Source organism: Amblyomma mixtum, chromosome 2, assembly GCF_055824585.1.
Source record: "Amblyomma mixtum isolate Tamu chromosome 2, ASM5582458v1, whole genome shotgun sequence".
Classification (NCBI taxonomy): Eukaryota; Metazoa; Arthropoda; class Arachnida; order Ixodida; family Ixodidae; genus Amblyomma; species Amblyomma mixtum.
Window position 1 is genome coordinate 212,554,176 of NC_143013.1, and position 12,175 is coordinate 212,566,350.

At 43.8% G+C, this 12,175-nt stretch overlaps 1 protein-coding gene across 1 annotated transcript in view; it reads right to left on the minus strand.

The window, feature by feature from the left end:
• LOC149362487 (evasin P546-like) overlaps positions 1-12,175 on the minus strand; it is a 47,937-nt gene that overhangs the window by 18,821 nt on the left and 16,941 nt on the right. The window contains exons 2-4 of the mRNA XM_089568312.1: positions 11,045-11,102; positions 3,095-3,130; positions 1,025-1,063 (exon numbers count right to left, since the gene is read on the minus strand). Of these exons, the coding sequence (XP_089424438.1) occupies positions 1,025-1,063; positions 3,095-3,130; positions 11,045-11,099 (130 nt within the window). The 5' untranslated portion in view covers positions 11,100-11,102. The remainder of the gene's footprint in view (positions 1-1,024; positions 1,064-3,094; positions 3,131-11,044; positions 11,103-12,175) is intronic.

A 12,175-nucleotide genomic window follows, 5' to 3' on the forward strand; every position in this document is an offset into this window, starting at 1 on the left:
CCCGGATAATCCCGTATAAGAGTATCGGAAAGGCGTGCATAACATCGCACTCAAATTTCGCCAGCCATTGATATATCCAACTTCGCGCAGCGCCCCTGAAAGTGGTTCTCCTAACGGCGCTTTTTGCACCTGCAAACGGGTCGGCTGCGTGGGCTTTGGCACCTGCTGGCAGCGTTAGCGCCTGTTAACCGGCGTGAAAGAATATACACCCCCCGTCAAAAGTATACGGCCCAAGGGGTTTGCTTGGGAAGCTTGCTGCATGCCTCATTTTGCATCCTCAGCGATCGTAACCACTCGAATGATGAAGGGGATTGCGTCCTCAATCCTGCCAAACTTTGAACTGCTAGATATGCTAGGGAGCCCCGCTAAACTCCTTAGAATCAAACCACTTGGGGTGTATACCTTTGACGGGGGCTGTACGTAAGCTGCGCTTGGAGTTGGCTTTCGGTATCTTGTGCTTATTTTCCACGCCAAGTCACTGTCATGAGTTCAGGCTAAGCTAACCAAAACCTAGCAGTGGCCTCCGTCTCGTGTATTTTGCTGCCGAAGGTTTTGCGGGAACCAACAGCACCTTCGTTTTGATTACATATTATTTTATGTATAGTGTACAGCTTACGATAGCCAGAGGCTAGCTCCAAAGCACTCTCCACTGTGACTTCGATACGAAGCAGGTTAGGCCTAGCAACGCCTAGCGAGCGGTGCGCTGCCAACAAGCCGGCGAGCGGCGCGTCGCTGCATGGAGCACGCAACTAGCGTATAGGAACTATATCCTTGCCTCTAGTGTGCAGATAGTCTTATCTTGTCGCATTATTTTGAATATTGATTTATCAATACATCGAACTATTTCGCGATAAACTACGAGTTAGACATATGCGGGTTCACCTGTAAACCCGTCAGCAAGATAAACGGCACCTTCATGCACTCCTCATACTACAAATGGCATTTCAGTGCAAAGAATACGTCGTTGTAGCGCTGAGCAAGAAATCAATATAATGAAACATAAACAGTGGCACTCAGTGCTTACCTGTACTTTCAGTTTCGTCGTAATAATCATAATCTGAACCTGCATAAACGATAAAACGAAAACATGATGCTTGAAGAAGGCGCGAAATATTGAGTAAACATGGAAATTACGAGCGATGTAAACGCAAAAGTGCGGTTCAACTGCTGTCATCAAAAATGTTTGCAAGCGTATATACACAGACACGGACAAGAGGAAACAGGATGGACGGTAATCAAAGAGAGCGAATAGGATGCACGCCAGTCAAAGAGAGAGATTAAAGGTCAGATGAGATATGTGACTGGTTGTGCAAGAATTATTGCAAATAATTCTCAGGTCTACAACCTAAGCCGTGAAATACTCCTGTTCCCCAGCCCTTAGCATGTGTTACTTAATTGTTTTTGTTTTTGAAGTGCCGCTTGAGTATTTTGTGCGCTGTATGTTTGCAGCTAATGCTTCCGACAACGGCAATCAGGGGCATTAAACATACTAGGCGTTGTCTTTTCTGCTTAGCGGTGGAACATTGACCAAAGCCAAACTCACTCTTTGTGCAAGCCTTGCGCATTTAGGTCAGTCTCTGGACCAAATTCTAAACATCCCTAAACGGCTGGCGTTTTACCTACTCTTGTATTATGCAGAACAAGACAACGACGCTGAATATTTATGAAAAAAAAAATGGCGGGGTTCATCACCGTCACGACCGCTCACACTTCTGTTTAGGGAGTAGTCAAGAAGTTGTAGTCTATTTTTGGTACCTTCAAGATTTTTTGCGTGGAAATTGCGTTCTCTCTTCCTGAATTTATTTGTACTTTGTTAGCCTCATTTGGTGTACCAAAAATACCATACCTTACAAAGAGATTATTCTTTAGAAAATCTTTCCAGCATTCACTAATTCACAGTTTTTTCAGAGACCACTGGATATAACAAAGTTAGGCTCTATACATTTCTCGAAGTTATAGCGTTGCACGCGCCTCTGTAAATCTTGAAACTCTTGAAAGATATTCTAGGTCCCCAGCTTTTACGGTGCGATGCCAGGATGCCTTGATTTTTCATTCTCCGAGCAAATCAGTGTGCGGTTTTGATTTCATAACTGCCACGAGCTGTGACAAAATGATATTGATTCATAAAATAAATTTGTCACTATGAACGACGTTGCACTTGGCCGGCAGCCGGGTCAAGCACGTTCAAAACATCAGTGCCCCTACGTTCAAATGTATTGAACACACTTTCAAAATTCAAAGCGGAGGAAGAATTTCAAAAGCAATATATTTAAAATCTTTCTCATCACCCTCTTCAACAATTAAAACTCTCGAGAAGGCGTAAACCGACGGGGTAGTTACACACATTGCCAAATAAATAGCCAAGAAGGAGGCGTACGGCATGCTATCTTATATTAATAGTTTTAATACTCACAGCTGCAGTAAATAAACAGCGGTATTGAGGAAATGCTAGTAAGATTATTGTATTCCTACTTAAAATTAGTTGAGCGAAATTCTGCGATGTGCGCCTTGAGATGCGCACTGTGCACTATTCAGACGCAGTCAACAATAATGAATTGATAGCTGTACGAAGTGACTTTTTCTATAATTTGTAACTGGATTTCATAATATGCTATGTAAAATAACAGTTTTGATTATCTTAAAGGTAGCCATTCACGAAAATTCGTTAAGAGTCAAGTCTGCAAAAACAAAACATGCGTCGGAGAAAATTTCAAGAATTTCAACGTAACCAATGCGGTAAAAGACAAAGCAAGTCACTAAAGACCCCTTTCGCAAGGAGCAGCACATCGGAAACGCAGCCACAAATTCTAAATCTAGGTAAATTGAAAAATACGAGTTATTTAATTTGAACAAAAGAAGTTTAAAAGGACAAAAACCTAGTCCGGAAATTCGTTCAAACACGACCAACATAATGGCTTTTTGCTGAAAACAAGTTTTATTGGTCAGAAGCTTCCACGCGAGCCCTAAAGAGCACATATCAAATTGACACGAACGTAAGGATACTAGAGGGTTTCAAAAAGAAGCGAAAGAAGGAAGTTCACCCTTCGAAAATAGGGTGGATTAGATGGAGACGTGATCGTTTCAAAAAACTTACCACTGGATTCGTCGTTGTTATCCCCATTTGGAAAACCTAAATGTCACAAGTAAAAAAATTAATCCAGTTTTCTTGCTTGCAACTTTTTTTTTGATAGCACGAACGGTAAGGACAATTCACAGAGCTTGCGAGGCCATGCTCGAACTCGATCTAGAACAAATTTGCTCTAGGTTCCTCTAGCTGCAGTTGAACTGAATCGGCAAGATGGAGTTCAAAAAGATTTTAATGCATATACTTGCATATACTGCATATAATGCATATGTGCATACTCCATATATGCATATACTGTGCATATACTTGGGTCCTTAACATAAAAGAACACAGAGGTTAATAATAATTATAAGCCGTTTAGTCAAGTACACTCCTTTGAGAGAACGAGGCTTCTAGCTATGATATTTTTTTTTTCATTTCTTAGCGCGTTATTATAGCGGCGGTGATCCTACCGCTAGTTGCCGGCCATGGCCAGCCTGTGTAGTGCTGAGTAGGGCACGTCGTCTCATGACAGCATTGCATTCGGCTGATCGTCTTTTAACATCGTCATTTCCAAGTGTTTGGCAACGTTTCCTATTCGTGTTACATTGTCGTCGGCCACGTGTGAGCGCATGTTTTTGCCCTACAAGCAGGTCCTGACGCGGGGTTTGTCACCCCGGCTGCCGGAAATGCTTCAACGGCTTCAAGATGAAAAGCGTGCAGCGCACGAGCTGGTGCTCTGTAGGAAAGTGTCAAATTGAGAACTGCTATCCTGCGTTCCCCTCAGCTTTTCATGCAGGAAATATCGGAATATAAGTATCTCGCCCTTTATTTCACTTCTAACCTGACATGAACGAGGCAAGTTGAGTATATTTCTTGAAAAGCCTGGAAACTGCTCCATTTCTTCAGTAAATTAGAGCCTAAGGCCTAACGACTCCTGTATTCATGTTACATTAGACTAATTTTTCAGTATACATACATGCCATGTACAGGACCCTAACTTCGCTTATTTATCTGACATGCTGGAATGCGACCAGAATAATGTTGCGAGATTTGTATCCAGCAACTATTGCTTCGCAACTAATGTCACGTCTCTCAAATGCAAACTGGGCTGGGAATCTTATGCTAAGGGTAGCAAATGTTGCAGAGAGCTCATCATGCATTGCATCTATTTCAGAAAACTGAACGTAAAAAAAAATACCGGTACCTGCTTGAGCCTTCGTTTTAGTTTTACCACTTGATCATCAATGGAAGAGTCGCGAGATAAAAATTCGGAGAGATGTGTGAAAAAAGTAACCGTTTATTTGGTTGGGTGGTTTATGGGGTTTAACGCCCCAAAGCGACTAAGGCTATGAGGGACGCCGTAGTGAAGGGCTTCGGAAATTTCGACCACCTGGGGTTCTTTGACGTGCACTGACATCGCACAGTACACGGGCCTCTAGAGTTTCTCCTCCAAAGAAATTCAACCGCCGCGGCCGGGATCGAACCCGCGTCTTTCGGGTCAGCAGCCGAGCGCCATAACCACTGAGCCACCGCGGCGGCAGTAACCGTTTGACTGACGATCAATGATTGGAGTGGTCAGCGACATAGCATCACAGTCTGGCACGGATCTTTTCAGCGCAGTTTTATAACATATGTGACGTGATGCGAAGTTGTCTTCTTTTTGTGCATGTTTTTCATCACTTTTGTCGTGGTATTTTTAGTTTGGCTTCACCAGTGGATGTCATCTGCCACCGCCCCCCCCCCCCCTTCGCTTGAATTAATGCACCATACGCTGCAGAACTCGGTAATGAATAAATTAAATCACCTAACTGAAAGAAAGCGCATATTATATACACTGGTACCCGTTTATAAAGCTGCAGCAAGTTGGTTGTGACAAAAAAAAGGAGAAAGCTATTGGCTCCGCGCCGGCGTTGGTTCGAGTGTGGTTGGGAGAACTTTTGTTTTTCTCAAATCTGTCTATTCTTTTTTAACAGCGATTTACTTCCGGGTTGACGTCTAAGTTTCTGCGAGTCAGGCATGATTTTTGTGTGAGAATTCCGGCAATAGGAACTAGAACCATATCTTGTTTAAATTTGTAAACTAACCCTGCTACTATTATTCACGTTTGTTGGAAGACGCAGAAATTCACAACATTAATAAATAGTTTAAAAGCGCGAAAAAAAAACGAAACGAAGGGCAAAGACCTAACTCCACAAAGGCGGTGACCATTATCGGCTGGCGCACGCAAAAAAATTGTAGGCATTCCCTACGCCCCCGCATCTCACACCAGTTAATAAACATGACAGTGAGTAACGGGCTGCATGTAATTTTCAGCGCAAAAAAAGCTGCTCTGAGAGCATATTACTGTGCGTAATAAGAGCATGATAACAGTGCAAGGAGCGTGAGCAAGTTATCCCCCCAAAAAGGCTGGCAGAATGTAAGATAGTGGTAAAGTACAATGTCCCTTTTTCGTGCGCCAAGGAATACATAGGCCTGTCGGACCGGTGCTGTAATGGGCAGCTGGCAGAAGATCTCGCGTCCTTGGAAGGTGTGGGTTCCTCCAACCTTGCCTTGCATTGCGGTGATTGAAAAAGTTGTGGTCTCCGTTTAGATAGCACAAGAGTCTTATCCACCAAATGTGTCAGATGTGTCAGAGGCATTCCTGATCAAAGAAGAAGCGGACATGTGTGTCGCGATGCCTTCTAACAGCCATTTTGAAAATTAGTTATCTTTGCTTGGCAACTTTTTACCTTCGAGGAGATAATACGAGCTGGTTGCCTTCAGTTGGTGTTTTTCGATTTTCTTGGGTTTTGTTTTTGTGCCTTGTAAACTAAAATTAAAATGTATTCTCTGCACTCTTAGAAGAAATGATTTCTTTGTAATTTTGTTCTATATTCGCCTTTGTCTTCGATTTATCGCCCTGCTAACATAGGAATCTACAGCAACTCGCCGAATTTTCTGTTCGTCACAGCATTAATATGTTTGAATTAGCCACGCGTGCAAGGTATTTTAACGTTTAATACACTGCATCATACTGCCATCTCTGCATCTCACCGAATGTTTCTTTCGCCTTGCGTTCATGCCGTGACGGGCTACAATACGATTGAAAAATTGATTGTGAGCAGGTGGCCACAACTGACTTGCTGCAACGTTGTAAGTATCATGTGGTATGTTTTAGGTAAAGCATTTCAGGCATTTGAAAGCGGCTTGCCCAAATAAACACATACTAGGCTTTGGATCTGAGAAATCCAGCTATGAAATTTGAACCGTAAAGTCTTTCTAAGGGAATGTCGGTTTACACCGGTAGTCAACACCGGCCAGCCCTGACATTACAAGGTTGAAGTAATGACCATGAAATTAACTGGGATGCATATGTTTTATCACGACTACTGTTAAAAGTATTAATATCATTTTAACATTTCCAGTCAATTAGGGTTGGTGACGTCGATCACAGATGCCAACAATCATTCTTTGGCGGTAACACCGCTGCAGATGGCAGCGCAACTGTCAGCATGGTTGCTGTCTGGATTTTGAATACCGTTAAGGTATACAAAGTGCTAAGGGTGGTTAAGCCGTTCACAAACGCTGAAGATTTGATAAAAAAAGAGGAGTTTTCCAGCAATAATGGCCCAGCCTATAGCGCTTAGTTTTATCCATAGCATAGTATATGGATTCCACAGATGTGTATGGAGAGCGGCAACCTTTCAACCAATATGGCGGTACCATCGGTTCCGACTTGTCGTTGCTGTTATCAAATATAAATTGATGCCTGAGCAACGAGTTGAGCGCTCATTATTTTTATTGCGGGGAAAGCTACCTGAATAACCTAAAATATGCAATGGGACGTACAGGCAGGTGAGTATATCGTTTCTTCCTATCGCGCTACTTAACAAGTCGCGCATCGTCAGCTTTATTTAGTAACATTAATTTGCAGAAAACTTGACCGCATCGTACAGCTGAGAATTCTTCAGTTATAAGAGCGCTGTGGCCGTCACATGTGAGCAAAGGCTACTTTCTGTTCGACATCGTTTTCTGACCAATATTTGTTTCAACGTTTCGAGATGTATCGATCCATGCACATGCTTTCAAGGAAAAAATGAACCTAAAGAAATCAGTCAAGAGATTAACAAGAGCGACCGGTCACGCTGAATGTTCTAATGCAAATAAAATACATTTTGAATCTTTTTCTCCTTTCGCGATAAGCAATGCAGACGATTACATTGTGCACCTGGCTATTACATGTGTAGGTACTTAGCAGACTGCGAGCAATCAAATGTGCCTTTATGTCGCTGGGAGATGCTGGGAGATGCAGAGCTCTCATGCTGCAGCGAACACGATTCTGCCGATCACTGTACGCTCTGTAATGCGCCCTGTATCTTGTGTTCCAGCGAATCTCGCTAATAGTTAAAAACAGTCAGGTTTCGGAGCTATCAAAGCGCACACGCAAATGAGAAACAGAGCGATAAAGCGCGATCCCAGGAATAGAGTGCATATTGCTGAATGTGTCATGCAATGAATATGTCACGAATCACCGGCTATAGATGACTGGTGAGCGGGCAGGCTCATAGTTGTCATGCGCGTTGCATACGCAATATAGCTTTGTGAGCTCCGTCCTAGATCAGTAGACAGAGCCTGCCTCATTCACACATCTCGGCACTGTGAAATTGACTGACAGTAGTAGGGAACGCGGGAACGGTGCCCGGAAACGGTAGGTTACTGCGTTTTGAACGAATTTGTCGGTTCAACGTATCTGTACTGCCAATTTTTACAACGATGGCTATCAGAACCTGACCTCCCGAGATTCTGATCGAGTAAGTGGGCGTTGTGGTGCGCAAGGAGTGCAAAGGTGTACTGGGGAAAGGGAGGGGCGCTGAGAAGCGGACAGTGTGAAATATGATGTGGCACCTGATTCGAGGAAAGCGAGTGTGCCCGTGGTGCACGCGCGACGCGCGCCCACATGTGTTCGTCTATGAGTGCCTGCAGCGAGAATAGCTTCAGCTAAGTTGCCCGAAAATAGCGGAGAGGCTGGGGCGCAAAAATACCAGAATTACAAATAACCGTTATATGATTTTGGAGGGACAGCTCCACTGCGTACAAACCTTAAAGGTCCTGGTGCGGCACAGATATATCTTTAAGTGGCCTCAATTAATAACGGAACAGAAGAAAATTGTGGTGTAGGTGGGAATCGAACCTGGGCCTCCGACTTGAGAAGCGGGGACGCTCACTCCGCAGTGAGTGCTTTTTTGTATACTTGGACAAAGCACTACATAAACTACAGGGATCTTCACCGAATCTCGGCACCAGCAACCTGTCAGAGCTTACTGGCAGGCCTTGTCAGATTTAAAATTCTCTCAACAGCCCCGAATTTTCCAGCCTGGGTAGCCAGTCAGGTACTCATGATTTTGATTTGACCACTTCCAAAAACCAATGTACATTCTGCCGAAACTCTTCGCGGGGAAATGTACAGTGATGCATCACATTTTAGCTGTTTTTATTTGGTCATTGAGCTGGGAACGATGCAGAGGGACGAATTTCTTCAGAAGTGTAAAAGATGGTGGCCTTAGAATAGGACACCTATTTCTAAGCCAGCTTGTCTACAGGTTTTTTTTCTTTCTAGATGTTCGTGAACCTTTGCTGAGAATGGTGTGTGAACTGAGGTTGAGCCTTCCTTTGCCAGAGTTTGTTGTGGGAACAAACTGTTTATCGAGGAGAACTATACGTTACTTCAGAGGAGTTGTTCACAGCGTTAAATTTCTTGTAATGCGTTTTTGTAAAGAATACTTGAGTGACGCGAAGCGGAAAAGCTATACGGAGATATGTGCGATGTTTTTTCCGGTACCAATGTACAGTGACTTGTAGGATGGAGGCCGCGGTGGTGACGTTTTGAAAAGAGTAAAAAGAATGCAAGTGCTGCCAGGAACCAAAACTTTCTTCTTGAAGTTTCACATAGAAACACTACCAGTTGAAAATTTCCTAGAGGGAAGGGGCATATCTTTACCGGGGGGGGGGGGGGGCGCACTGCCTCATCTGCAAGTTTCCCTAAACGAGTGATTAGGTGTTTTTCACTCTTGGGAGAGGGATTATATTTGGGATGTTTTGCAACCAAGCATTTAAAGAAGAGTTTCCGCGTTATCCGTGCGGCTTCAGATATTTGTCCATTGAAAAGGGGGATGGTTGCCTGTTGGACGAAATAATGCGGTGTGGCCTCCATAGTATATGCCGCTCCAGAATGACGGGTTATTGCTGCGATCCTGACGCGCGACCACTCCGCTACGACTTTTTGACCCTTGGAAGTGAATGAACGCGCTTCCAGTGAATGCACAGGTGTATAAAAAACGTATCTTCGAGATATGTACTGAGGCATGCATGAATAATTTAATTCTGAGAATGTAAACTGCAGATATCCCAAGTTAGCAAGTAGCGAAGTACGTTTCCGGTGAATTCCCTTCGTGCATGGCCTGTAGTCGTAGCGCCATCATGCGGCACTCATTGAAACTCCAACACGCAGAGTACGTCGATTGTCGAGTAGAGGGCGCGCGTCTAGTGAATGTACACATTTCTTATAAACGCATCTTCGAGTGATGTGCTCAGGCGTATATGAATAATTTAATTATTAGCATGTAAATTACATAAACCACAGATGTTCAAATTAAGCCAGTAGCGAAGTTGTTCGGAACGCACTCAACGTTGAGGACGCCAAACCGCGTCTAGTTGCGCGACACACCACAGCTTTCGCTCTCTAACCAAGTTAAACAGTAATTAAACGCAGTTATATTTTTAATTATCCCGACGCACGGAAGAAATTAAAGAAAAGCTGGTCATGGTCGAGCAGGCCCGCAAATAAGGCGTTTTTAACTATTCATTTGAACATTGAAATTGGGTTGGACGGTTGCCTACAAAAAAAAATTACAACAAAATTCACTATATATAGTCCTAAGTTTTTTTTTCAAAAACATTACCGGTTGAGCGGTTAGATCATGTCTGGGTTTCGGCTGGTAAGGAAGGTCTAAGCGAAAGCATTGCGTTGTTATGCTTTGTTTAGAAATGCTGAAGCTTTTCGTGAGACTGCGGCTAACGTGGCGAAAATTTTCAACCGACATTTTGTAATCAGCCGTAATTTCGTTGCACCAAATATAACTACAGAATAAAATAACTATAACTGTAACACTGTAACGTATAACTATAAATAAAATCAAATATCATGACCACTTTCATTCCGCCCTCTTCTCTGTCTCTTCCTCCTCTCGGTTGTCCCCGTTCCTTCTCGTAGTTTTCACTCAAGTCCTAACACGATTGCATGTCTGGAAAACGCTTAGCTATTTAAGCAAGCATATGCCGCGTATAACCAGCAGTAGACAGGTGGCCTATTCAATATACAGGAGCCGCGGCAGTCACTGTGGGGGCAGAGTGCTCGATGTGTTAATGACTTATTCAGCGACCAGTTCAGGGACAGTCATTCAGCGCTCTCGAGGCGCCTGCCTCTAGCCGTCTCTTTGGGGCACAATGAAGAAAAGCGGAATTCATGAGGGGAAAGGATCCAGGCGCGTACTTCAGATGAGAAGCTAACACGCCAGATATATTATAGGCGCCAGCGGTAGGAACGCTACCGGATTGAGGTGCAGCTAAAAATAAATAAGCGAGCTGGGAGTAAAGAGAGAACGATGTTCTTGTGTTTTGCTGGCAACGACTGGCAAGTGTCGTTCGCCCACATGATCGCTTTTGTTCTCCTTCGTATTGCTTTCTCTCCTTTGCCCTGTATGCTCGTACACATTTATTGACAGTTAGGGCTTGTGGGGATTTCCGCTCTTGTCTATTTTTTTGGAAGCGTTTTTTGAGAATGAAATACTGGCAACTGGCAGTGACATTGTTTGAAAGAGAATTTCAGATGCTTCAACTACATGGTTTAGATGAGCGTGATTGTAGATACTCTCGATCTTCTTTGCAGAGTAGCTGTCGAGATAGATCCGAAACCTTAATTATCATTCGTAATAAACTCACCATGCGACGTCAGGAGCATGAAGCAGAAAAGCGAAGAGTAGAGAAAAGCCTCCATGGTCTGAAAAGGTAGAAAAGAAACGCTTTGCCACGAAAACAAATGTAGGTGTACATTTCTTAACGTTCTAATTTTCTATAGAGGCTGCTTACAATGGATCCAGGTATAAAGATGCGCATTTATTGCCAAGAACCCTCCTAAACCACTGAAAGGCATGCCACAATACTGTAAATCTGCTTTGATTATATCAAGAGAACAAAAACTATGGGGCGCTTCAGTCACATTAGAAGTAGGCAGTGCCATTGTCACATTAAAATTTGGCACCCTCTGTATTTAATGCTCTTTGAGCTGAAGCTAACGGCAGGCAGAAATCGTACTAGAACAACATAAAAAAATAGCATACAGACAGAACAACATAAAACTAACGGGATGCTTGCGCGGGTATTAACGTTAATGTTTCAGTGTTCGCATAGCCGTAAGATGGTTACTGAACCCCGAACGATCGCGTACCCAGAACTCCGACCGATTCCGTCAATTCGCTACTAACTTGCTCGAACTGTAAACTCCTGAAGCCTAAGCTATGTGGTCTGCATTGTCGTTGCTCCAGCTGCAGTGTTGTCACGTCTTTGTCCCTTAAGTTCTCCTCCTGAGAATTTCAAGAGGCGCTGTGATTGAGAGCGCCTTATCAATTTTGTACGCCTGGTGTTACTTTTGTGACATAGTACACGGAACATGAGTTTTTGTCTTTCGCCTTCTCCGAAATACGCTCGCCGCGGCCGGGATTCAACACTCACGGCCTAGAAATCTGTAGCCTGACGCAGCAGTCACTGAACTGCCCAGCCGGGTCTCAAGCGCGAACGATTGATTCCTCTTGTCAACATGCATGGCTTGTGCGACAGAATCCCTTTTTCGGTTTATGCGTTCCTGCGCCCGATCTCGAGCTCGCAGGATCACTTTGGTGCCTGAAAGTTCTTCGTCCCTCATAAAATTTTAAAATAATCGCCACAACTGTATCAATAAGATGGATTCCAAGGCGAGTTGGACGCTCTTTTTTTATTGTCAGCCAAGCAGAGGTGAGTGCCTGACAGCGGCGCGTTTGCTTTTTTCCTATAAAGGCATAAACCACCCTACCTCTG